The following is a 23,558-nucleotide window of genomic DNA, read 5'->3' as shown; positions in this document are numbered from 1 at the left end:
TTGCTTCGTAGTTTCCATGATTCCCTTTCTTTCCTTTTCCTTTGTTTCCCCTGGCACTTGAACCGAACTACAACTTGGCTTGCAAGGCTCCCTCAATGGATCCCTCATGCCTCATCATTCTTCGTTGTTCTTGTGCCTGCAGTGCACTCAATAACTCTGCCAAGCTAAGCTTAGACAGATCTTTAGTATTTTCCAATGAAGCAATAGTTGCCTCATATCTCTCAGGTAAAGTTACAAGTATTTTTTGAACTATTCTATTATCAGTAAGTTCATTTCCAAGTATCCTTACCTTATTGGCAATCCCAAGCAACCTATCAGAATAATCCTTAATGGTTTCTGATTCCTTCATACGCTGCATCTCGAATTCTCTAACCAAGTTCAGTACTTTCATTCCTCTAATTCTTTCATCTCCCTCGTACTCTTTCTTGAGGAAATCCCAAATTGCTTTGGCTGAGTTACATGTCATTATTCTACTAAAAATGGTGGCAGAAACTGCAGCAAAGAGACAAGATTTAGCTTTGGATTTTCCTGTCTTCTTTTCCTTGTGGGTTCTAATCTGAGCCATAGTTGGATTCCCTGGCAGAGGATGCACTTCATAGTCTTCCTCGACAGCCTCCCACAAATCACTAGCCTCCAAATAAACTTGCATTTTCACTGCCCAGGCTTGATAGTTTTCTCCATCGAAAACTGGTGGAGCCATAGCAGAAAAAGAGCCTGCATTCTCCATTGTTTTAATGGTGTTTTGCAGAGAATATTTTATGGATTAACACTCAGAAAAGAACCTCGCAAGTCTCACACAAGTCCCTTAAGAAGTAGGGCTCTGATACCAATGTTGATAATTTAACTGAAACAGCAAGATGAATTGAAATCTGAAGTAATTTTTTATTGAACTTCAAGTTGATTAAATAAGTAGAGGGGCAGTACACAGAACATGGACTGCTAAAAGACTGCTAACATGCCTATAAAATAGGAACAACTATTACTAGTTAATAGGATAATGACTAAAACAAAACTAATCTCCTAATAATCAGCTGAAGTCTCTGACCCATTCAAAGCAGATCCTGAGACACGTAACAACAGATGTTCCTTTTCTCAATATAAAATGGATTAAGGTGAAATTTCGTTTGTACAGTACATCTTGTAGTAGTGAGTCTGTGAACGATGCAAAAAGCATATGCTAACTTCAAGAGTCAGAGTTCACAATACTGTACTTTCTTTACTAAAATAGAAAATTAGCATGTTATACTTCTCTGTACTGAAAGTAGACCTCTTCTGCAAGCAAGGCCATCTTATAATTTCATCTGATTCAGGTCACACCTGCGGCTGGCATGATCAAATCTGGTGAAGATGAAGAGATCTTGGTACATCAGGAAGAGTTCCGTAATTCAGAAAATATTCCTGAAGTTATGTCACCAAGAAAATGGTCCGAGGAAACAAGAGAAGAAGAGGTGATTTTAATGATCAATGTGAAATCTAGTGGCTCAACGAAGGTAAGAACACATCATGTACACCTGAGCTGCCGTTTCTCAACTGATGCAGTATGCATGTTATCAAGAAACAGTTCCACCAGAAATGAAGGGAGCTCCCATCACAGGTCAAACAGTTCCAGAAGAAATGAAGGAAACACCTATCAGAGGTCAAATAGTTCCATAAGAAATGAAGGGAGCTCCCACCACAGGTCTTCTCTTCAACAGGAGAGCGTGTCAAACGGTTCCAGAAGAAATGAAGGGAGCTCCCACCCCAGATCTTCTCTTCAACAGGAGAGTACCTCTGACATGAATAAATATAAATGACCATCAAGGCTTTCTGGTACCTGGTATCTGCATGAAAGCATATAAACCTAAAGAAAACAAGGTTCCCCCCCCCCACTCAAACTTGGGGTACGGGGAGGGGATTACAAGGTGGAAAATCAAACCCTCACTGATAAAGTGAAAGTTCAAGTAGCCAATGAACTGAACTACTAAGATTCCCCGACAAGAGGATTCCAAGATAGTGTTCTCATGTAAAATTATGGGATTCCCTTTGCTGAGAATGTGTCGTAGGTCTTGATGTATATACTCGTAGATGATTAGCGATGGAATAATCCAGCTCAGAAATCTGGATATAGAGCATCAATTGCTCTTCCATTTTTTCACTAGAATTAGGTTCCTCAATTTGCTCTTCCATTTTTTCACTAGAATTGTGTTCATTAGTAAGCAGTTTGTTCTTCACCAAAAAGACTTGCTTGTAGAAATGAAGAATTCTTTATTGTCCATTCCTTTTTTCTTAACTAAACTGTTCCCTTTCGTTTTAGATACATTCATCGAAAAGCCAGTGTGGGAGTTTCTTGCCCTGCATGTATGCATGCCAATGCACCTAAATAATGCTGGATATGTATTGATTCTGGTACCTCATTGGAATTACCACGTCGCGTCTAAAATCAAGATATTCTGGATGGAGAAGAAAAAACAAAGTTGTGCTCGTTACTCTTAGGCATAATACATAAACATACACTCATACTTGACTTCAGCTCGCAAATAAACACTCCAATTTTGAGTATGCACATCTAGACACCTCCAAAATTTATTTGCCATGTCAACGTCAGGTGTCCACGAGACACAATGAGGAAGAGTTGGAATGTTTAGTTGTCAGTTGAGATCAAATTGAGGTGTCTAGATGTGCACTCTCAAAGTTGGAGTGCTTACTTGTCAGCCGAGGTTAAGTTTGAATGTCTGTTTACGAGCTCAACTTTCATAGAACTCTCTTTCTCAGGTTTTTTTTCTTCATGTTGGCAGAATTCTAACAAATGATGGCAGCTGAAAAAGATGGAACTTCCATGATGATGGAAAAAAAAGTTATCATAAATTATACAATGACACCATTTTGTTTGATGAACTTAGAAGTTGATCAGGTATATAAGCATAAAAATAAATAGCAGCCATCCCCACATTCTTGTCACCAAGTTGCAATCTATGTACACTAATGCTTCATTTTGAACTTCCAAGAAAGATGCTGCAGCGACTGATATCGCTCCGATATTATTGTCAATCTATTGAAACTTTCTACTCATTTGTTCCTGAACCGTATAGATCCCTTCCATACTTTCACCATTCTAAATCTGATCCCATGTCAGTGTTGTTGAACTTCATGGTTGAGAATTACATATAATCGCTTGTAGTTTCAGTTACCGAGCTCTGCGTTTGATGCCATAGGCAGACAGCTGCCTGATTATTCTACCTATACTGCATACATCCTCTTGTAGTTCTCACTGCATAGCTCTGGATCTGATGCCACAGACAATGGGAAAGAACGTGAATTAGTCTCAGTTCTTCGAATGTTCCTCAACCTCGATTCTTCTAGCCTATGTTGAACCACACAATAGCACATGGAGCCAAATGTAGTGAGCATTATTATGCAACCAACCACAGTTGCATACACAGCAAGCCATCTTTCCTTAGCTCCAACTACCACATAACTAAGAGAGATAAAGGCGACTGAGATGAAGAGACAAGCTGCCCACATTAGCTTGTTTATCCAAAACATGAGTCGTTTCTTTGCTTTCTGTTCAATCACGACAACAGACGTCTGGACCACAACAACAGCAACCGAAATGAACAATGCCATACTGTCAAACAAGAAGAAGATTATGAATGCTGCTTTTCTCCCTATGTGTGCTTCTCCAAGCGAAAATCCATCTGTTTCATTTTCAACATATTGGCCAGGTACAGTGAAGATAGCAGCAAAAGCAACAGTAGCAATAAGGACAGCAACAACCGTTGCATTGTTGATGGCGTTGTTAAGACCACTAATGTGGAGCTTCTTCACCTTCATTGCAATTTTTCGTACTTTGAAGCCAGTCTGCTGACTCTGTTGGAGCTGGGAGTGCACATCATGTTTTATGTCACTGACAGACTGCTTGAGTTGCTTTGCAGGACCGGGTGGCTTCCCATGATCTTTGGAATGGGTAGCTCCGGCTTCTTTCAAAATAGAAACAAGCTCCGGAGTTCCAAACTTTTCTGCAATCTCAAGAACTGTTTCTCCAGCCTTATTAAGGGTGTTAAGATCAATGCCCTCAATTGATATAAGACATTGTACCATCTGCAATTACGCATAGCATAGTGTTACAAAGGATGCTGAGTTTCCTTGATTGAACATGTAAAAAAAAACATTGTACCATCTGCAAGTACACATAGCAGAGAGCACCCAAGGGTGTCGCCTAGTGGTCTATTTCCAACTTCTACATTAAGTCATGAATGAAAAAATAAGCTACTTCTGAATAAGGAACTTATCACATAAGTTGGAAGATGGTACATCTACAAAGAATGCAGTTTATGTGTGTCAAAATTTCTATATAAAGTTAAAAAGTAACAGAGGCTGACCAAATCCCTGCAAATCATAGAATGAAATCAGACCTCATGCGGGAGGACACGATACATGATACTAAAAGATTATGTGTTTCTGAATGTTCCTTCTCTCCAGGTACATAACTCTCCAGAAAGGAAACTGGAACTTATCAGTAAGTCATTTCAATAACCATTTCGTGGCAAGACAATGAACTCACCCTTGGTCTGCCCACAATCCCTCAAGTTTGTAATTTCCATCTTGATTTTACCAAATAAACAGTATTCCCTTGATCTACCAGCATTTTTCATCAAGATATAGAACACATCCCACATTGCCTCACACAGAAAAAAATCTCAAGTTTACCGAAGATGCTTTACAAGAAAAAACATGGCAAACAAACAAACCTGTATCCGTCCCTTTCTTGTTGCAATATGAAGTGCTGTGTTTCCTTTGTTATCTTCCAAGGCCAAAACAGCAGGATTTGGTTTGATTAATTCGAGCACGATGTCAACATTTTGTCCCTTTGCAGCCATGTGCAAGGCAGTCTGGCCTTTTTTATCTGTTCTAAAGCCAATCTCAGGATCCTTGCTAAGAACGGATCTAACTATCTCCAAGTGTCCCATTCTTGCTGCTGTATGGAGCACAGTCTTTCCGTTGTTCCGAGCTATCTTAGCAAGGTTAGAATCAATCTCCAGAAGCATATTTACTACATGAATATGTCCCTGTGCAGCTGCAGTATGTAATGCCGTAGAATTGGACGAATCTGTGGTCATGACTAAGTTTGGAAAGGAATGCAGCAGTTCCTGTAGTACATCTGCAATTTTATACAAAAAAGTGTTTGCAAGTGCAAGTAAGAAAGGAACATACTGAATTCATGTTTAACAAGTATCCACAATAAGCTTGAAATAACAATAATACTCCCTCCGTCCCAATTTAAGTGTTTTACTTTCCCTTTTGGTTTGTTCCAAAAATATTATCTCTTTCTTAAACTTCGTGTCCAATCAAACTAAGACACTTAAACTGGGACGGAGGGAGTAAATCAAGACTTGACCATAAAGTTTTTTTTTTATGGTCACCACAAACATATAAGCTCTAATGTGATCGAGTTACACAGGTTGTGTTAGGATCGAAGTTCCAGTTGATTTTTGCAGTTTGACAAAACAACCCTCAACGACATAATTGAGACTACATGGAGAAATGTACTAAAGAAAATACAACGATTTATGTGGTTCGATCATCAGACATGTCCACAGACGGATAGAAATTTGATTCTGGAAACTAAGATCTAGGATAGAAATTGCAGACTCTAGTCACCATCAGTATAGGGTCAGCCTCAGCCTGGTGCACTAAAGCTCCTTCTATGCACGGAGTCCGGAGAAGGGAAAGACCACAAGGGTCTATTGTATGCAACCTTACCCTACATTTCTTCAAGAGATTGTTTCCACGGCTTGAACCCTGGCCACATGGCAGCAACTTTACCAGTTACGCCAAGACTCCCCTTCCGTCACCATCACTATTAGCAGTAATAAAATTTCATGTGAAGTATCATTCATGAAGTCCACATTTTTACTGGCAAATCTGGAAAGACACTCTGAGAACCACATGTAATATCAAAGCTGAATCGAGATGCGAAAGAATCTACATTCTCTATCCCCTAAATTAGCCTAATTAGATTTTTCAAGAATCGAAGTCGATTTGCTTTATAATTAATAGGGAACTCACCAAGATGACCCTGCCTTGCTGCAACATGAAGTGTATCATAACCATTATTTGCCACAATAGAAGCAATTTCAAGGTCTAAATGTTTCAAGAACTCTGCAACAACCAAACAATGACCATTCTCAGCAGCAACATATAAAGCAGTCTCACCCTCTTGGTTTTGCTGACATAACAAGTCTTTTATGCCTTTTTCATCAAACTTCTGAACAATTTCTTTCACCTTTCCTAAATTTCCAGCTCTAGCTGCAAGATGCAACGGGGAATCCCCTCGTTTCCCCGGTGAATCCTTACCCCTTTTCCTCTCACCACCAAAACTCATTTGCCTCTCCATTGCTATCCTAAAACTTTTCTGTTTTTCCATTATTCCCCTAAAGCTCTTCTGTTTCTCCATTGCCCCGTTTCGAAAACTTTGCTGTTTTTCCATTGTTGCACCCTGGAAACTAACCTGTTTCTCCATGATCATAAAGAATTCAACCCCCAAAATCCTAATGGATTTCTTGTATATTAGACCAAAAATAACAACTTTTTCCACTTTCAAGAACTACAAAGATTGAAACTTTTCATCATTATCAATTCAACTTGGAAAGAGATACATTAAGATACAACAATAACAACAACATACCCGCGAAATTCCACAAGTGGGGTCTGGGGAGAATAGAGTGTAGGCAGACCTTATCACTATCTCGTGGAGGTAGTTGTTTCTGAGAGATGAAAGATCCTCAGCTCGAGTGCAGCAAATTCAAGTACAAAGGGATATACTAAGATACCAAAAATTATCACCTTTCCCACATTTCTAGCTAAGAATCTATAAAAACCCCTGGCCCAACAAAATTTGAAGCAAATTTAAAGAACCCTTTATACTATTAAGTCTTGGAGCTCTCTACCAAATCACAAGTCCAGAAAGAAACAATTTTTTCAGTGAACTTACAGAACTAAAAAGCATATCAAGAACTCAAATCAGACAAAAAAAGAACAATCTTTCAACAAATATAGAGCTCAAACTTCACTTTTGATGAAACCCCAAAAGCTAAAAATCAGATGAAATCTTGAAAAAAATCCAAACAATATCAAGAACAGGAAACACAAGTAAAAACAAAAGAGCAGTATAAGCAACAAAAGGGTCACTGAATCCAATGGTTTTGCCCACTTTTTGTTTTTGTCAGGCTCTTTTAAAGTTGAAGTATTTACTAATACTAAAATTCCCATATGAAATAAATCAACAGAAAAAACACTCCTTTTTTACTTAAAGAGGCTTACTTGTTCAAACATTCTGTTTTATCACTTGTGTAGCTTAGTGATCAATAAAATAATCAAGAATTACGATATTTTGATTTAGCATGAACCAAAATATTATATAGTTTTATGTCTTAAACACGTCAAGTAAAAAGTTGAATTAAAAGTTATCAAGAAAGTAAAGAATATAGTAAATATTTCAAGAAATTAATTAAGATGCGTGTAAGCTGACTCACGTGATTAATGTAAAAAGGGCAAGTTGTTGGTCTCAATTGATGTTATGATTATCTGTTAACATCAAAACGTGCACTAAAAGACAGAGATTACATTATATACAGCAGTGGGGGCCCATTGGCCATTGTTATATTGCAATATTCTTATGCAAGCTCATGAGTCATGAGATGATAAGATAATTGGTGGGGCCCAATCCTATATGTTGGGTCCCACAATGTGACACAAGAGAGTAGAAGAGTCTACCTAACATTTAAAGGGATAATAACCGATCAGGATTGTGATGGAATGGTACATTCTTAACTAAAGCTTTCATGTTCGAGTTTTTCGTGCTTTACCCTCTTCCGTGTGAAACTTTCTAGCGCAAATATAAATTTAATTAGATTTCAATATAGATACTAGACATTGTATTATCAATCAATAAAAATCATAAGGCAGTTATTTGTTTTCTTTTTTTTGAAATTCTCATCTTATTGTTCCCTTGTAACTCGAACTCAAGATAGTGTCATGTGAGGCACAGATAGTGAAAAATATGGTAAATTATAATTATCGATCAATTGAGTTACTGAAATTCTCTCGATGACCAAAATGTACAGAATTTTAGGAGGCACATTCTGACACGCCTGAATGTAAGCATGTCTTTTCTTGGATTATTGAAAAGATTCCCACTTCTTTGGTAAAAATAATGTTGGGCTAAAATAGTTTTAACTTTTTTTTTATTATATAGTGTGATGTTATTTATTCATGGTTAAGTTTGTAATTTAAAGTTTCATTGCACTATATATGTAACTTTTTTTCAACTGTCAATAGGGAATTTTCTTCGACATCCAACAATTTTTATTTATTTATTAAATTTCCACGTGACATATCACGCATGAGCTTATATGGGACAAATTGTGTATCATAAATTCATCTATTGAGTATTTATGATCACCAAAGCTTTTTTTAGATATGTCTCTAAAACTACGAGTAAAGATAATAAATCTACACGAGTAAAGGCACTAAGTTGAATCCCTAGCTATTACTTTGTCATAGTCATACTTGTATCGTTGAATAATTGATTTTGATACTATTTGTCCATCGTACCAAATGACCTTGCAAAAATATACCAATTGTCTATACTAATAATTACATATTAAGTCCTTTTATTTAGTGTTTTATAACATCAAGACAAAGACACCGACCCTCGTGGAACTAATTTCAATTTGACAAATTTTACAGAATTTAGGAGTCCCATTCTGACATGCCTGTCCTTTTATCAAAATGATTCCTCTACTTTTTTTTGGTAAATAATTTACTTTCTTTCTTTATGTTTATTTCTATAAATAAAATTATATGAGTCGTCTAAACTTTAACCTTTATTTCTTTCTTCATATCCTAAAAGAAAGTAAATCCGTGTTTTGCTTCCTCGAATTGAAGTAAAAAACGGAGATCTTTCCAATCAGAAAGCTCCAAAAATGATACAAAAGAAACTCCAAAGATGACACAAAAGGCAAATCTTTTATTGTTACGATTGTTGAGGTTCTTAATTACCTAAATAAATATTTTATATTTTTACTATGGAACTCGTCCACAAGAGAATCAATAATATTTCCCCTTCTAGAATGACTCAATTATTAATGACTATAAGATCGTTAAGTTGATAATGACAACGTATACAGAGAAATTCTCGCGTTAAAAAGTGATTCCTAAAATAATGATAGACACCCTGCTGACATCCACCCTTTGTTGTGTGGTATGGACCTCTTTGGCTTTTACACATGGAATATTACATTTGCTTGGTCAGTCACTAAATTATTGGTTTTGCATGGATTGTCCCTATTTTGGAATAGTACAAATTTGTGGACCATTGTACTATTATTTATATGATAAGTTCAAAATATGTGTTTTTCTAAAAAGAAAAATTGCCAACAGTAATAATTTTTGTAAAAAGAATCCATTCCAGTACTAATCTGGCAAACCACATTTCAAGTAATAATTCTAGATTCTCCAATCAATAATTGGTTACCAAATAAGATCAATCATGGCCATCTAAATTAGATTTAAACATCAATAGAGTAGCAATAACAAGATTTTGTGTTTTCATAGCCTAGAAATCTCTGAAGGCCAACAGAGCACGATTCATACGAGGTAGATAATGAGTCCGCCCCTCTACCCTTCTTCTTCGCTTAAATACAAAGCTTTTGAGCCTCGTGCAGAACTGGAAGGTGTTACATGCGTCAAATCCACATATCATGCACTCATTCTAATTGCTGAATCAAAGTTCTGGGGACAACAATAACAGGACCTGTCGTCCAAGCTGGGGCCAACAGCTACAAGCAATCAAGCTTTTCGCGATGAACTTCATTCAAGGGACTTACTTAGTTAGACCATTCTTGCGCCACATTACAGCATCATCCGGGTTTGGGACCATGAAAATTGCATGTGTGACCCCGGCATTAGACTAAATATAGACAGCAGAAAAAAACTGGATTCTCTGGTGAATCTCCTGCCCTTCTAGACCAAGCTAATTACCGACTCTTGAGCCACAAATATCAATGTTAAGGAGACCGAAATGGAAAACCTTAGCGGTCAATGCACATGCCAGTTACATAGAGGATGTACTCTTATCGATCCTTTCCTTGATAGATATAACCAGTTCAGCTTCAAAGTTTGCTATTTCCAAGATGGCCCTAAATCTGCAAGGAAATCATAAGAAACAAACATGTGGAAAATGAGCACATAGTTGCCTATATGGACAAATGAAGCCTATAACTCTTAACCCTCATACAAACTAAACCACACAGTATAGAAATGGACTGCTATAGGACAACCACATGCATATTAGCAAAGAATTTTCCCAACATAAAAAAAGATCAATACTCCGTAACACGTCAATGAAGCATCTAATGAACCAAAGTTATGTGTGGTATAATTACTTTGTAGATAAAGGAACCGTCGGAAGTAGATTGCATTTTCCGTCTGCAAATTGTCGCAGCTGTGCAATTATCCAATATAATCAGTGCTGTACCAGAATATCATCTTTGTCATCCCACCTTTTGACAACCTTTAGAGTAAGCAAGCTGGTTTTTGAAGTCAAACAAATAATTCAAAGCAAATGTCAGTTGAAAAATTTCAGCTTTTCCAATTTTACATTCTTTCTTGTATAGATTAAGAGGTCGTTTGGTAAAGTGTATTAGGAAAAATTATGCATGTGTATTACTAATACCTTGTTTGGTACTCTTTTCCAACCTATGTATAACTAATGCAACTCTATTGTGTATTACTAATACCATGGATTTCTAGGTATTAGTAATGCAATGGTTTTAATGCATGCATTAGCATGGTTACTCTATTGCCCCTTAAAACCTTTTTTACTACATCTGCCAGAAAAAAAACATATAAAACATGAGAGGAAGTGAGTATGATGTGTTTAATGTAGATAGTGAAGCTTATAAGTCTATCAAAAGCATATTACCTAGGTTGTTATCATACTCAACTGTACTCCATTCCCTACTACCAATAATCTCCGCAAGAACAAATACCGTCCTGAAAATGATGGTACCGGATTGGATCTCTTATGACAATGCTTCGACGCTCTATCTGTGCCAAAAGTTTCACAAATAAATGACAATCTCCACATATCCTGAGATTTTTCCTGATTCTAATGGTCTTCTCTCTAGACAGGCTCAGTACACCAAAGGCAACAGCTATTTTCTCACTGTGGTACAGAAGTGAGTCTTCCATCTGTTCATCTTCAAGATCTTGCAAGACAAAGTTTGTGTCTGGAACATATCCCACCTCTTTTAATCTCCAAATAATCTGATTTAGCTCTTTGTTAATTTCCTCTTTTTGTGGATGTGAGTTGTCTCCCATTATAAAAGCATGGATTTGCTTGTTTACTTCAATCCAGCTGCATCCCGGTTCCTTCTTCACTCCTCTTTCCTTCATGGACCTTCTCAAGTCCATAACATCTTCCCATTTTTGAGTACGCGCATATATGTTAGATAGTAATATGTAAGTTCCCGCATCACTTGGATCCAGCTTTATAATTTGTTTGGCAGCATACTCAGCTAAATCCATGTTACGATGTACTCTGCAGGCTCCAAGCAATGTTCTCCATGTCACTGCATCTGGTTCACATTCCATTTCATGGATTAGTTTCACCGCTTCATCTAGCTTTCCAGATCTTCCAAGAAGATCAACCATGCAGCCGTAGTGTTCTCTTCCTGGATCAATACCAAAGAGCTTCTTCATTGAGTGGAAGTAATATTGTCCATCTTCTACCAGTCCTGCATGGCTACAAGCAAATAAAACTCCAAGAACAGTGATGTAGTTTGGTCTGATCCCTGAAACTTTCATCTCCTTGAACAATTCTAGTGCTTTTCTGCTGAAACCATTCTGGGCGTAGCCTATGATCATGGTGCTCCAGGAGATTACGTCCTTCTCTACCATCTGACTAAATATTTGGTGGGCATCTTCCAAATTGCCACACTTGCAATACATGTCCAAAAGTGCATTATCAAGGATTAGGTCCCGCTTGAACTTGAGTACATGAACATGAACTTGCCTTCCAACTTCTAAAAGTGCTAAACTAGTGCAAGCTCTAAGAGCACTTGTCAAGGTCGACTGATCAGCTGAGAATCCAGCTCTCTTCATTCTTTTAAAGAGAGTCAAAGCTTCATCCCCATCGCTGTTTTGAGCAAATCCACCAATAATGGAATTCCAGACGACAAGATCGCCAGTCACCATCTCATTAAAGGTGCACATTGCACACTTGAGTTGACCCATTTTGGAGTAAACATCAATAAGAGCACTTCGGACAAATACATCAGACTCCAGACCAACTTTAAGTAAGCTACAGTGGAGCTGCCTAAGATTGGAAAGGTCATCACAAGCCCTCAGAACAGAGGAGAAAGTAAACATATTAGGTCTCACGCCATCTCTCATCATTAAGATCAAAAACTCCAAAGCCTTGTTATTGATCTTAGCACTAGAGTAGGCAGCTATCATGGTAGTCCAGGAGACAACATTCCTGTCAGACATTTGATCAAACAAAGCTTGCGCTTCATCCAACATGTTAAACTTCACGTACATATTCATAAGTGTGTTAACAAGGAACGTTTTAGGCTCATAACCATTCGAGAACACATGTTGGTGGACTCGTTTACCTTGTTCCACTGCGCCACGAGCCAAACAACACTTAATGAGTTCAGAGTAGGTGACAGCATCAGCCCATATCTTTTGAATTTGCAAGGCATTCAATGCGCTCATTGCCCTGGGAAGATCCCTTGCATAGCAGTAAGTAGTGAACTCATCGAGCAAATCACTACATTTGATTGGTACTCTCTCATTCTGCCACTGAATTACTGCACCAGAGCAACAACGCAGATGCTGAAGCAGAAGTGGTGACAATGGACCAGACAAAACCAATCCGCGTACTGATATGACGTTTTCTTTGAATCTCCATAAGGTTTTCATCTCATTTTATGCCGTAGGACTCTGAAGATTGAATAAAAACTAAACGATTTCAGTAAGGCAAATAGTAATTGCCTCCTTATTCTCTTTGAACATTCCAAACGGATAAAGAACAGATTTTCCCCCCCTGTTTCAGCAAATTCATATAAGGGCAATAAATTCTCCAAGATCAGATTTTTTTTCCCTTCTGAGTGGTTAACCTTTACCCCTTTGACAATCAACTTATGTTCAACCTCATTCAATACAAAGAAAGACAAAATTGATAAAGTAGTTTTAAAATTAGGAGCATATAATCAAACAGGTTGTAGGCATAAGCAAAGATTAACAAATCAGAAAAGAAACTGTCCTCACACTTCACAGAAATGAAACAGTGACACAAAGATTCAGTGTAAGCACTTTCAAGATTTTGTTTGTTGAAACTAAGAACGTTGTCTGATTCAAAGCAATCTCCAGCTGCCACTATTTGGAGATATTGAGGAACAGCTTTTTTGGACCATGAACATAAATCATGTATTAGTAACTTTTGAGAAAATGACAACAATGGTCTATTATGTTTGAAATATGTTTAAAATAATCCCTTAAATATACTTATGAACAGTTTGGTCCGTTTGAGTTTTTCGTAAGTTTACACTTTCGGTCTCCGTCAATCATAATAAATAAATAATTCTTATTTCAATTATCTTGAGGATTTTTTATTGGTGTCCGTCTCTAGTTAAAATTATTGAATTAATTCGTGAAATGGAATGTGAACCAGATGCAGTGACCGTGGACCAACATGCACACAACAACTAATCTTCCACCAGCATAAATATCGAGTAGGTGCTGGTATAATCATGCACAAAGTCACATGGGCTGGCTACTCAGGTTTGGCCTAAATTGGCTGTGATCAGTACCACCAATTTGTTCCAAAGAGTAACTCCATAACAACCAGTAATCACTTAACACTACTAAAAGCATAACACATCAAAGCTCCTGTTGGAGTGGAAAGGAAAATTTCACAGCAGTCAAACTGAACTGATATGTATACGCGGAAACGTGTCCGTTAAACAAATCATCGTATAAAAATCAGTAGAAACTGTATAATACATTCATACTAAAAGCTCTCCCTTATGGAAAAAATGTTGGTCACAAGCACCCGGAATTTAATCAGAGAAAAGGTACAGAAAGTCTAGAAAAAAGTACTAATAAATACTATGCTCCATTCTCTGTTGAGATGTTTTTCTGAGCCAACATCTTTTCTATTATCATCTTGAGCGCAGGGGCACTTGCCTGGCATTTATCATCTGAAAAGCATGATCTTCCTTCTTCAGCTGCTTTACATAGCTGAGGATCTAGTGGTACTTTTCCAAGAAACGGGACACCCATATCGTTGCACATCTTTGCAGCACCTCCGCCACTGGCATCAAAAACTTCAGTACAAGCAATCAAGTTCAGCATTTCTGGGGCGTTCTCTCTCATATAAGACATGGCCCACTCGGTCATGTCTTTCTGCTCCCCAGTCTCTGTCGTTCTCGTGAATTTGAATTCTGAGAGTGGCTGGGAAAGACCACTCATGTTCTCAACAACGCCAAGAACCTCCACCCCAACTTTCTTGCAAAAACTAACTTCTTTCCTTACATCTATCAGGGATACCTGTTGTGGGGTTGTGACTATAACTGCACCATCTATTCCAGTTGTTTGGAGGAATTGAACGATTGAAATATGTTCATCTGACGTCCCAGGTGGAGCATCAACCACAAGGAAATCAAGCTCTCCCCAATAAACTTCTTTGAGGAATTGCTTAATTAGACCATTCTTGCGAGGCCCTCTCCATATGACAGCTTCATCAGGGTTGGGGAGCATGAAACCAATTGACATAACCCCAAGGTTAGACTCAACGTAAACAGGGGACCATCCAATATTACTCTGGTGTATCTCTCGTCCTTCGAGACCAAGCATCTTTGGGATGCTGGGGCCACAGATATCAATGTCAAGGAGACCTACTTGAAAATCCATAGCTGCCAATGCAAAAGCAAGTTGAGCTGAGAAAGTACTCTTACCAACTCCACCTTTGCCAGATAAAACCAGTATCTTGTGCTTCACAGTTGCCATTCTTTCTACTATTGCAACCAAGTCTGCACGAAACCATCAATACAAAACCGCCGAAAATGAGTACCATGTGTATATCATTGATAAATAAAGCCTATCATGATACCACTGTACCACAGGTAAAAATAATTAAGGGAAAACAAACGGCTGGAAAATACCGCATGTATTGGAACTTTACCTTTACTTAAGAAAAAAATATACCGCATGTATTGGAACTCAGATATGTCCTAACTTGGTAAATTAAACAAGCCAATTAGTATTACGCTATCGACCACTTTATCATATCAATTTTCGACAACCTAGCTCTCAGTATCAAACAAGTTATCCATTAGAAAGCGCAATCAACAATCCCCCAAACTTTCCTTTGCTACTCATTGCAGTATACTATACATACAAGAAAGAGCAACTTGAGTTGCACCATATCTACACACAATCATCAGATCAAAATCAACATGCCAAAACAACAGTTTTTAAATTAGAAAAGGTAACATTGAAATGGAAGATAGATGCCTCTGCCTGACAGGTGCTTGATTTTATTTAGAGGTTCTAGTGTGTGAACATTAGCACATTTGTCTCTGGAGAAGATGATCCTTTCTTTCCCTTTTCCGGATTAACAAAAAAGAGTCATGGCAACAGCAGTATAATTTTGTTGTTGCTCATTCTACAACGATTTCTTAAGAAAATAGAATAAATTAGACTACTTCTTCTTAAGTTGGCTTCTTGCTGCAGAGACTAAAAACTCCCATCCTACCAATTATCGCAACGCATGCACTTTGGAGCTTTGTATATATCTTTTCTTTCCTTTTGCATATGACATGCCAAGTTTGTCTTTTTCTCTGAACTATATGAAAAACGTTCTCTTTTCTTCCTAGTACTTATTCCAAGCTAATGCTTTACGCTTTTTAACTCATTCCTAAGTTAATGGTTTTATTAAGATTCCAACATAACTAATTTAAATATCCATCCTTTGTGCCTTTTAGGTACTTCATGAGCATGGTTAAAGCCAAAGACCCTTAGGACCAACCACAGCCTTCCAAACTAGGGATAATATGTTCACCTCTCTAAGCTTCTCCACTCAAATACCAGCTTTAGTTTACATGTTCAATGCCCAAACATGCAACCTAAGTTCAAGTCCCTCAACCTTTGCCACTTGAACTAAGCCCGTGGAGAGTAGAATTTGAATTCATCAATAGAGTAGATGATTTCTTCTTATTTGCAAGGATTGACTTTATGTTCAAGGGTATGTTAAGTTTATATCACCGAGACACCCTCAACCAGACGTACCGCGGGAACACCACCCCCATTCAAATCAAAATAGATCAAGCACCTACTACTAAGGGGAATGAAAGGTTGACCATAGGGTGAGAGAATCTTATAATACGAGCCCGGTACACGCCCCACAAGCTCAGGAAGACAAAAAAACCTAGATAACATTGTACTGTCACAATACACTCAATATCACAAATATAAGAAAAACAAGCTCAAAAAAAGTATCTTTACACACGAAAAGAAGCAAAACAGTAACCTGGGTCAGGTCCTTTGGGAGCAGTAGCACAAATTTCTTGATTTGGGCATCCTTCACAAGCATCAGATTTTCCTGCTGTTTCAGATTGTGGACCTGGGCAATCTGAAATTTTAAAAAAAAGAAGCTTAAACAATGAAACCAAAGAATAAAGATGCAAACTTTAAGGTTAAAATCAAGAATCTACATACGTTCAGGAGCATTCTCTGGGATTTCACCGTTTTCCATCTTCTTCAACTAGCACAACAACAAATTCTAAATAAAAATTTAAACTTTAATAGACTGCTAAATCAAGAGTTACAGATTACCAACTATTGAGGTTTCAATTGATGCGGCCCTTTGAGGTTCAGAGAAATTGCTGTAAATTTGTCTATTAGGGCAATGGAGTTCTATCCAAAAAAGAGAAAATAAGGTTTTAAACCGCCTTTGACTTTTATTTTTTGTTTATTTAGTCCTTTTGCTCAATGGGTTAGGAACAAGTTATTTCGAATTAATTATTTTTAGATTGTCATTTCAATTGGATAATATAATAATTTTGGGATAACTAATTCGAGAAAAGTTATTCTCTAATTGTGTCTTAACTATTCTTAACAGAACATGAAACAAACTCATTCTAAAATTAATTTTATAATTAGTTACGAGTTTTTAGTATTGTATTATTGTTTTTTATATATATGATAAAGTAATTTTCTTTGAAGCATATAATCAAACAGTTTATAAGCATAGTAGAGATTAACACTTAAGTTTGGCCTAAATTGGCTATCAGTACCACCAATTTGTTCCAAAGAGTAACTGCATAGCAACCAGTAACCACATAACACTACTAAAAGCATAACACATCAAAGTTCCTGTTGGAGTGGGAAGGAAAATTTTACAGCAATCAACCTGTTCGTAAACGCGGAGGTGATAACATCCTCCACATTATTCAAAGTCGATTTCACAGAGGGAACATGTCCGTTTAACAAATCATCGTACAAAAATCACTAGAAATTGTATAATACATCCATATCTAGAGTGATAAAAGCTCTCAGTTACGAAAAAATGTTGGTCACAAGTACCCGGAACTTAATGAAAGAAAAGGTAAAGAAAGCCTAGAAAAAAGTTATAAATACTATGCTCCATTCTCTGTTGAGATGTTTTTCTGAGCTAATATCTTTTCTATTATCATCTTGAGCGCAGGGGCACTTGCTCGGCGGCATTTATCATCTGAAAAGCATGATCTTCCATCTTCGGCTGCTTTACATAGCTGAGGATCCAGTGGTACTTTTCCAAGAAACGGGACATCCATATCGTTGCACATCTTTGCTGCGCCTCCGCCACTGGTATCAAAAACTTCACTACAAGCAATCAAGTTCAGCATTTCTGGGGCGTTCTCACTGATATAAGACATGGCCCATTCGGTCATGTCTTTCTGCTCGCCAGTCTCTGTCATTCTTGTGAATTTGAATTCAGAGAGTGGCTGGGAAAGACCACTCATGTTCTCAACAACACCAAGAACCTCCACCCCAACTTTCTTGCAAAAACTAACTTCTTTCCTTACATCTATCAGAGATACCTGTTGTGGGGTTGTGACTAAAACTGCACCATCTATTCCAGTTGCCTCGAGGGATTGAACGATTGTAATCTGTTCATCTGACGTTCCAGGTGGAGCATCAACCACAAGGAAATCAAGCTCTCCCCAATCAACATCTCTGAGGAATTGCTTAATTAGACCAGTCTTGCGAGGCCCTCTCCATATAGCAGCTTCATCAGGGTTGGAGATCATGAAACCAATTGATATAACCCCAAGGTTAGACTCAACATAAGCAGGTATCCATCCACAATTACTCCGGTGAATCTCTCGTCCTTCGAGACCAAGCATCTTTGGGATGCTGGGGCCACAGATATCAATGTCAAGGATACCCACTTCAAAATTCATAGCTGCCAATGCAAAAGCAAGTTGAGCTGAGAAAGTACTCTTACCAACTCCACCTTTGCCAGATAAAACCAGTATCTTGTGCTTCACAGTTGCCATTCTTTCTACTATTGCAACCAAGTCTGCACGAAACCATCAATACCAAACCGTCGAAAATTTTAGTACTGTATTATTGTTTTTTATATATATGATAAAGTAATTTTCTTTGAAGCATATAATCAAACAGTATATAAGCTAACACTCAAGTTTGGCCTAAATTGGCTATCAGTACCACCAATTTGTTCCAAAGAGTTGCTGCATAGCAACCAGTAACCACATAACACTACTAAAAGCATAACATATCAAAGCTCCTGTTGGAGTGGGAAGGAAAATTTTACAGCAATCAACCTGTTCGTAAACGCGGAGATGATAACATCCTCCACATTATTCAGAGTCGATTTCACAGAGGAAACATGTCCGTTTAACAAATCATCGTATAAAAATCACTAGAAATTGTATAATACATCCATATCTAGAGTTATAAAAGCTCTCAGTTACGAAAAAATGTTGGTCACAAGTACCCGGAACTTAATGAAAGAAAAGGTAAAGAAAGCCTAGAAAAAAGTTATAAATACTATGCTCCATTCTCTGTTGAGATGTTTTTCTGAGCTAATATCTTTTCTATTATCATCTTGAGCGCAGGGGCACTTGCCCGGCGGCATTTATCATCTGAAAAGCATGATCTTCCATCTTCGGCTGCTTTACATAACTGAGGATCCAGTGGTACTTTTCCAAGAAACGGGACACCCATATCGTTGCACATCTTTGCAGCACCTCCGCCACTGGCATCAAAAACTTCAGTACAAGCAATCAAGTTCAGCATTTCTGGGGCGTTCTCTCTCATATAAGACATGGCCCATTCGGTCATGTCTTTCTGCTCGCCAGTTTCTGTCATTCTTGTGAATTTGAATTCTGAGAGTGGCTGGGAAAGACCACTCATGTTCTCAACAACGCCAAGAACCTCCACCCCAACTTTCTTGCAAAAACTAACTTCTTTCCTTACATCTATCAGAGATACCTGTTGTGGGGTTGTGACTATAACTGCGCCATCTATTCCAGTTGCTTCGAGGGATTGAACGATTGTAATCTGTTCATCTGACGTTCCAGGTGGAGCATCAACCACAAGGAAATCAAGCTCTCCCCAATCAACATCTCTGAGGAATTGCTTAATTAGACCAGTCTTGCGAGGCCCTCTCCATATAGCAGCTTCATCAGGGTTGGAGATCAGGAAACCAATTGATATAACCCCAAGGTTAGACTCAACGTAAGCAGGTATCCATCCACAATTACTCCGGCGAATCTCTCGTCCTTCGAGACCAAGCATCTTTGGGATGCTGGGGCCACAGATATCAATGTCAAGGAGACCCACTTGAAAATCCATAGCTGCCAATGCAAAAGCAAGTTGAGCTGAGAAAGTACTCTTACCAACTCCACCTTTGCCAGATAAAACCAGTATCTTGTGCTTCACAGTTGCCATTCTTTCTACTATTGCAACCAAGTCTGCACAAAACCATCGAAAATGAGCACCCTGTGTATAACATTGATAAATAAAGCCTATCATGCTACCACAAAATAATTAAGAAAGGGGAACCAACAGCTGGAAAATACCGCATATATTGAAACTCAGCTATGTCCCAACTTGGTAAATTAAACAATCTAGTTAGTACACTATCAACCACTTTATCATATCATTTCTCGACAACCTAGCTCTCAGTATCAAACAAATTATCCATTACAAAGCGCAAAACTTTCCTTTGCTACTCGGTACAATATAGTTTTTTTGCTACCCGTTGCAGTGTACTATACATGCAGGAAAGAGCAACTTGAGTTACATCATATCTACACAAAATCATCAGATCAAGATTAACATACCAAAAAAAAGTTCTAAAATTAGAAAAGGTAACATTGAAATGGAAGATAGATGCCTCTGCCTGAGAGGTGCTTGATTTTATTTAGAGATTCTAGTGTGTGAACATTAGCACATTTGTCTCTGGAGAAGATGATCCTTTCTTTCCCTTTTCCGGATTAACAAAAAAAAGGTCATGGCAACCAGTGGCGGACCTAGAATTTTGTTCAAGTGGGTTCAAGTTACAAATAATCATGGCAACGATCAATAATAATAATTATCAATTTTTTTTAATTATATCCTTAACAAGTTATTTTGAGATGATATTCCTAACAAAAAATATACTCTATTAAATTTTTATCTACTTACAAGAAAATTTTCCACATATTTTCAATTTAACAAGCTACTTATTACTCATATATATAAGACTAAAACTATAACAATTTTGAAAACCATAAATAAATAAAAATTAGTAAAATAATAAATAAATAAAAATGCACTATCCTAACTTTCGTGTATACCAAGTAAAAAGGAAAATAAATACATAATTTTGTATACTTCAAAAAATAAAACTAAGTACTACTCATCCGTTTCATAATAATTGTTTATTTTACTAAAATTAGTTGTCCACCTTACTAAATCAAGAAAGCATTAATCAAAATTTTCATATATTATCCTTGTAATTAATTCTTTTTGAAAGTGTTCACATTTATTTGTAAAATTCGCAATAAGTTTTTAAGGGGTGGATTAGTAAAATTATTTTCTTCTTAATGATTTCTTAATATGCATGTAAAAAAGAAAATGATAAAATAATATGGATCGGAGAGAATATTTAAAACTATGAACTTATTGTCTAAATTATTGACAATTTTAAATAATTCTCAAATACAAACATTAAAAAAAAAAAAAACTTAACTAATAAATTTAGAATATTACTGTTGTTATTTCACATGAACTAGAAGTCTAGATCTATAATAGTCTACATTTATTAGTTAATTTTAAAAAGGAAAAGTATCAAGAAATTCACATGAACTAGAAGTCTAGATCTATAATAGTCTACATTTATTAGTTAATTTTAAAAAGGAAAAGTATCAAGAAATTCACATGAACTAGAAGTCTAGATCTATAATAGTCTACATTTATTAGTTAATTTTAAAAAGGAAAAGTATCAAGAAATTCACATGAACTAGAAGTCTAGATCTATAATAGTCTACATTTGTTAGTTAATTTTAAAAAGGAAAAGTATCAAGAAAATACAAAAAAGAACAAAAAGTTATGCCTTGACTGAGGTTCGAACTTGGGTTCCCGGCACGAAAATGAACCCATTCACCACTGATCCACGCCGTTCATTGTGTAAAGAGTGGGTTCATTTTAGTTATATCAACGAACTTACAATTAATTTATATATGTAAAATACAAAAAAATTCGATGAAGTGGGTTCAATTGAACCCACTTGAACCACTGTGGGTCCGCCCCTGATGGCAACAGCAGTATAATTTTGTCGTTGCTCATTCTACAACGATTTCTTAAAAAAAATAGAATAAATTAGACTTCCTTCAACTTCTTCTTAAGTTGGCTTCTTGCTGCAGAGACTAAAAACTCCCATCGTACCAATTATTGCAACGCATGCACTTTGGAGCTTTGTATATCTCTTTTCTTTCCTTTTGTATATGACAAGCCAAGTTTATCTTTTACTCTGAACTATATGTTAAACGTTCTCTTTTCTTCCTAGTACTCATTCCAAGCTAATGCTTTAAACTTTTTAACTCATTCCTAAGTTAATGGTTCTATTAAGATTCCAACATAACTAATTTAAATATCCATCCTTTGTGCCTTTATACGTACTTTACGAGCATGGTTATAGCCAAAGACCCTTAGGACTAACCACAACCTTCCAAACTCAGGATAATACGTTCACCTTTCTAAGCTTCTCCACTCAAATACCAGCTTTAGTTTGCATGTTCAACACCCAAACATACAACCTACGTTACAAGTCCCTCAACCTTTGCCACTTGAACTAAGCCTGGGGAGAGGGTAGAGTTCGAATTCATCAATAGAGTACATGATTTCTTCTTATTTGCAAAGATTGACTTCATGTTCAAGGGTATGTTAAAAACCATCACCTTTTCTTTGTATATATCACCGAGACACCCTCAACCAGACGTACCGCGGGAACACCGCCCCCATTCAAATCAAAATAGATCAAGCACCTACGACTAAGGTGAATGGAATGTTGACCATAGGGTGACAGAATCTTATAATACGAGGGCAGACTTACACGGTACACGTAATAATGGGAGTATACTATACACAAGCGCTCACAAAATTAACACCCAATATCACGAATATAAGAAAAACAAGCTCAAAAAAGTATATCTACACACTGAAAGAAGCAAAACAGTAACCTGGGTCAGGTCCTTTAGGAGCAGTAGCACAAATTTCTTGATTTGGGCATCCTTGACAAGAATCAGATTTTCCTGCTGTTTCAGATTGTGGACCTGGGCAATCTGAAATTTTTTTAAAAAGAAAAAACAAAACATAGAAGCTTAAACACTGAACTCAAAGAATAAAGATGCAAACTTTAAGGTTAAAAATCAAGAATCTACATACGTTCAGGAGCATTCTCTGGGATTTCACCGTTTTCCATCTTCTTCAACTAGAAAAACAACAAGTTCTAAATATGGGACAAGTTGATAGTAGTATTCTTGGTTTCGATGTTAGGGCAATGGAGTTTTATAAAGAAAAAAATAAGGTTTTATACTGCCTTTGGACTTCTATTTTTGTCTAGTCCTTGACTTGACGAACACTTATTTCGAATTAATTAATTTTTTTTTATTGTTGTTTCAATTACCATGTTGGATAATATAATAATTTTGGGATAACTAATTTGAAAAAAGTTATTTTCTAATCGTGTCTCGACTACTACTAACAAAACATGAAACAACTCATTCTAAAATTAATTATATAATTAGTTACGAGTTTTTAGTACTGTATTATTGTTTTATATGGTATAGTGTATGTCCGCTTAATTACATAGTTTTATGAATAAACTTGTAATACAAGTAACTTTTTTTGTTTACACGTTAGCACATTAGCTCACATGTATTCTCAACTAATTCCGCAATGCATCTACTACCTCCGCCCAATATAAGAACTGAATGTAACTCGATCCACCAAGACTTGAA

The 23,558-nt window shown here is 36.9% G+C and overlaps 6 protein-coding genes across 10 annotated transcripts in view; 1 reads left to right on the top strand and 5 right to left on the bottom strand.

Moving 5' to 3' along the window:
• The window catches only part of LOC102601778 (type I inositol polyphosphate 5-phosphatase 12-like), a 13,595-nt gene extending 11,344 nt beyond the window's left edge, over nt 1-2,251 (top strand). For both annotated transcript variants that reach the window (XM_006342376.2, XM_006342375.2), the window contains one exon: nt 1,311-2,251. In XM_006342376.2, coding sequence (XP_006342438.1) covers nt 1,311-1,793 — 483 coding nt within the window. In that variant the 3' untranslated portion in view covers nt 1,794-2,251. The remainder of the gene's footprint in view (nt 1-1,310) is intronic.
• A 541-nt stretch (nt 2,252-2,792) lies between these two features.
• Nucleotides 2,793-7,283, bottom strand: LOC102601224 (ankyrin repeat-containing protein At5g02620-like). Of its 2 annotated transcripts, XM_006342374.2 has the most exons (4): nt 6,665-7,283; nt 6,046-6,583; nt 4,728-5,137; nt 2,793-4,077 (listed from the first exon to the last, which is right to left on the bottom strand). In XM_006342374.2, exons 2-4 carry the CDS (start codon nt 6,503-6,505, stop codon nt 3,217-3,219), a joined length of 1,731 nt encoding a protein of 576 aa, XP_006342436.1. In that variant the 5' UTR covers nt 6,506-6,583; nt 6,665-7,283; the 3' UTR covers nt 2,793-3,216. The 2 variants fall into 2 exon arrangements, with proteins under 2 accessions (XP_006342436.1, XP_006342435.1); XM_006342373.2 differs by lacking the exon at nt 6,665-7,283 and having other exon boundaries at nt 6,046-6,658.
• Nucleotides 7,284-9,445: 2,162 nt separating this feature from the next.
• LOC102600758 (pentatricopeptide repeat-containing protein At2g03880, mitochondrial) lies at nt 9,446-13,499 on the bottom strand. 3 transcript variants are annotated; one of them, XR_366933.2, is made up of 3 exons: nt 10,964-13,499; nt 10,425-10,568; nt 9,446-10,184 (listed from the first exon to the last, which is right to left on the bottom strand). XR_366933.2 is itself a non-coding variant. In XM_015306562.1 (2 exons), exon 1 carries the CDS (start codon nt 12,964-12,966, stop codon nt 11,002-11,004), a length of 1,965 nt encoding a protein of 654 aa, XP_015162048.1. In that variant the 5' UTR covers nt 12,967-13,499; the 3' UTR covers nt 9,446-10,568; nt 10,964-11,001. The 3 variants fall into 3 exon arrangements, 2 of the variants coding, with proteins under 2 accessions (XP_015162048.1, XP_006342434.1); XM_015306562.1 differs by having other exon boundaries at nt 9,446-10,568; XM_006342372.2 differs by lacking the exon at nt 10,425-10,568.
• A 457-nt stretch (nt 13,500-13,956) lies between these two features.
• LOC102600434 (cytosolic Fe-S cluster assembly factor NBP35-like) lies at nt 13,957-16,976 on the bottom strand. The gene is made up of 4 exons (XM_006342371.2): nt 16,882-16,976; nt 16,765-16,810; nt 16,577-16,678; nt 13,957-15,077 (listed from the first exon to the last, which is right to left on the bottom strand). Exons 2-4 carry the CDS (start codon nt 16,799-16,801, stop codon nt 14,155-14,157), a joined length of 1,062 nt encoding a protein of 353 aa, XP_006342433.1. The 5' UTR covers nt 16,802-16,810; nt 16,882-16,976; the 3' UTR covers nt 13,957-14,154.
• Nucleotides 16,977-17,427: 451 nt separating this feature from the next.
• On the bottom strand, nt 17,428-18,620 carry LOC102600100 (cytosolic Fe-S cluster assembly factor NBP35-like; the record flags this gene model as incomplete). The annotated part of the gene is made up of 1 exon (XM_006342370.2): nt 17,428-18,620. A coding segment is annotated over one exon (936 nt), but the record flags the coding sequence as incomplete, so codon positions are not given.
• A 374-nt stretch (nt 18,621-18,994) lies between these two features.
• LOC102599766 (cytosolic Fe-S cluster assembly factor NBP35-like) lies at nt 18,995-23,027 on the bottom strand. The gene is made up of 3 exons (XM_006342369.2): nt 22,984-23,027; nt 22,779-22,880; nt 18,995-20,027 (listed from the first exon to the last, which is right to left on the bottom strand). The coding sequence occupies exons 1-3, from the start codon at nt 23,018-23,020 to the stop codon at nt 19,102-19,104; spliced, it is 1,065 nt and encodes a 354-aa protein (XP_006342431.1). The 5' UTR covers nt 23,021-23,027; the 3' UTR covers nt 18,995-19,101.
• Nucleotides 23,028-23,558: the final 531 nt, after the last annotated feature.

Source organism: Solanum tuberosum, unplaced genomic scaffold, assembly GCF_000226075.1.
Source record: "Solanum tuberosum cultivar DM 1-3 516 R44 unplaced genomic scaffold, SolTub_3.0 scf00034, whole genome shotgun sequence".
Classification (NCBI taxonomy): domain Eukaryota; kingdom Viridiplantae; phylum Streptophyta; class Magnoliopsida; order Solanales; family Solanaceae; genus Solanum; species Solanum tuberosum.
The sequence above is the reverse complement of the archived record's forward strand: the minus strand, read 5'-3'. Positions and strand labels throughout refer to the sequence as shown.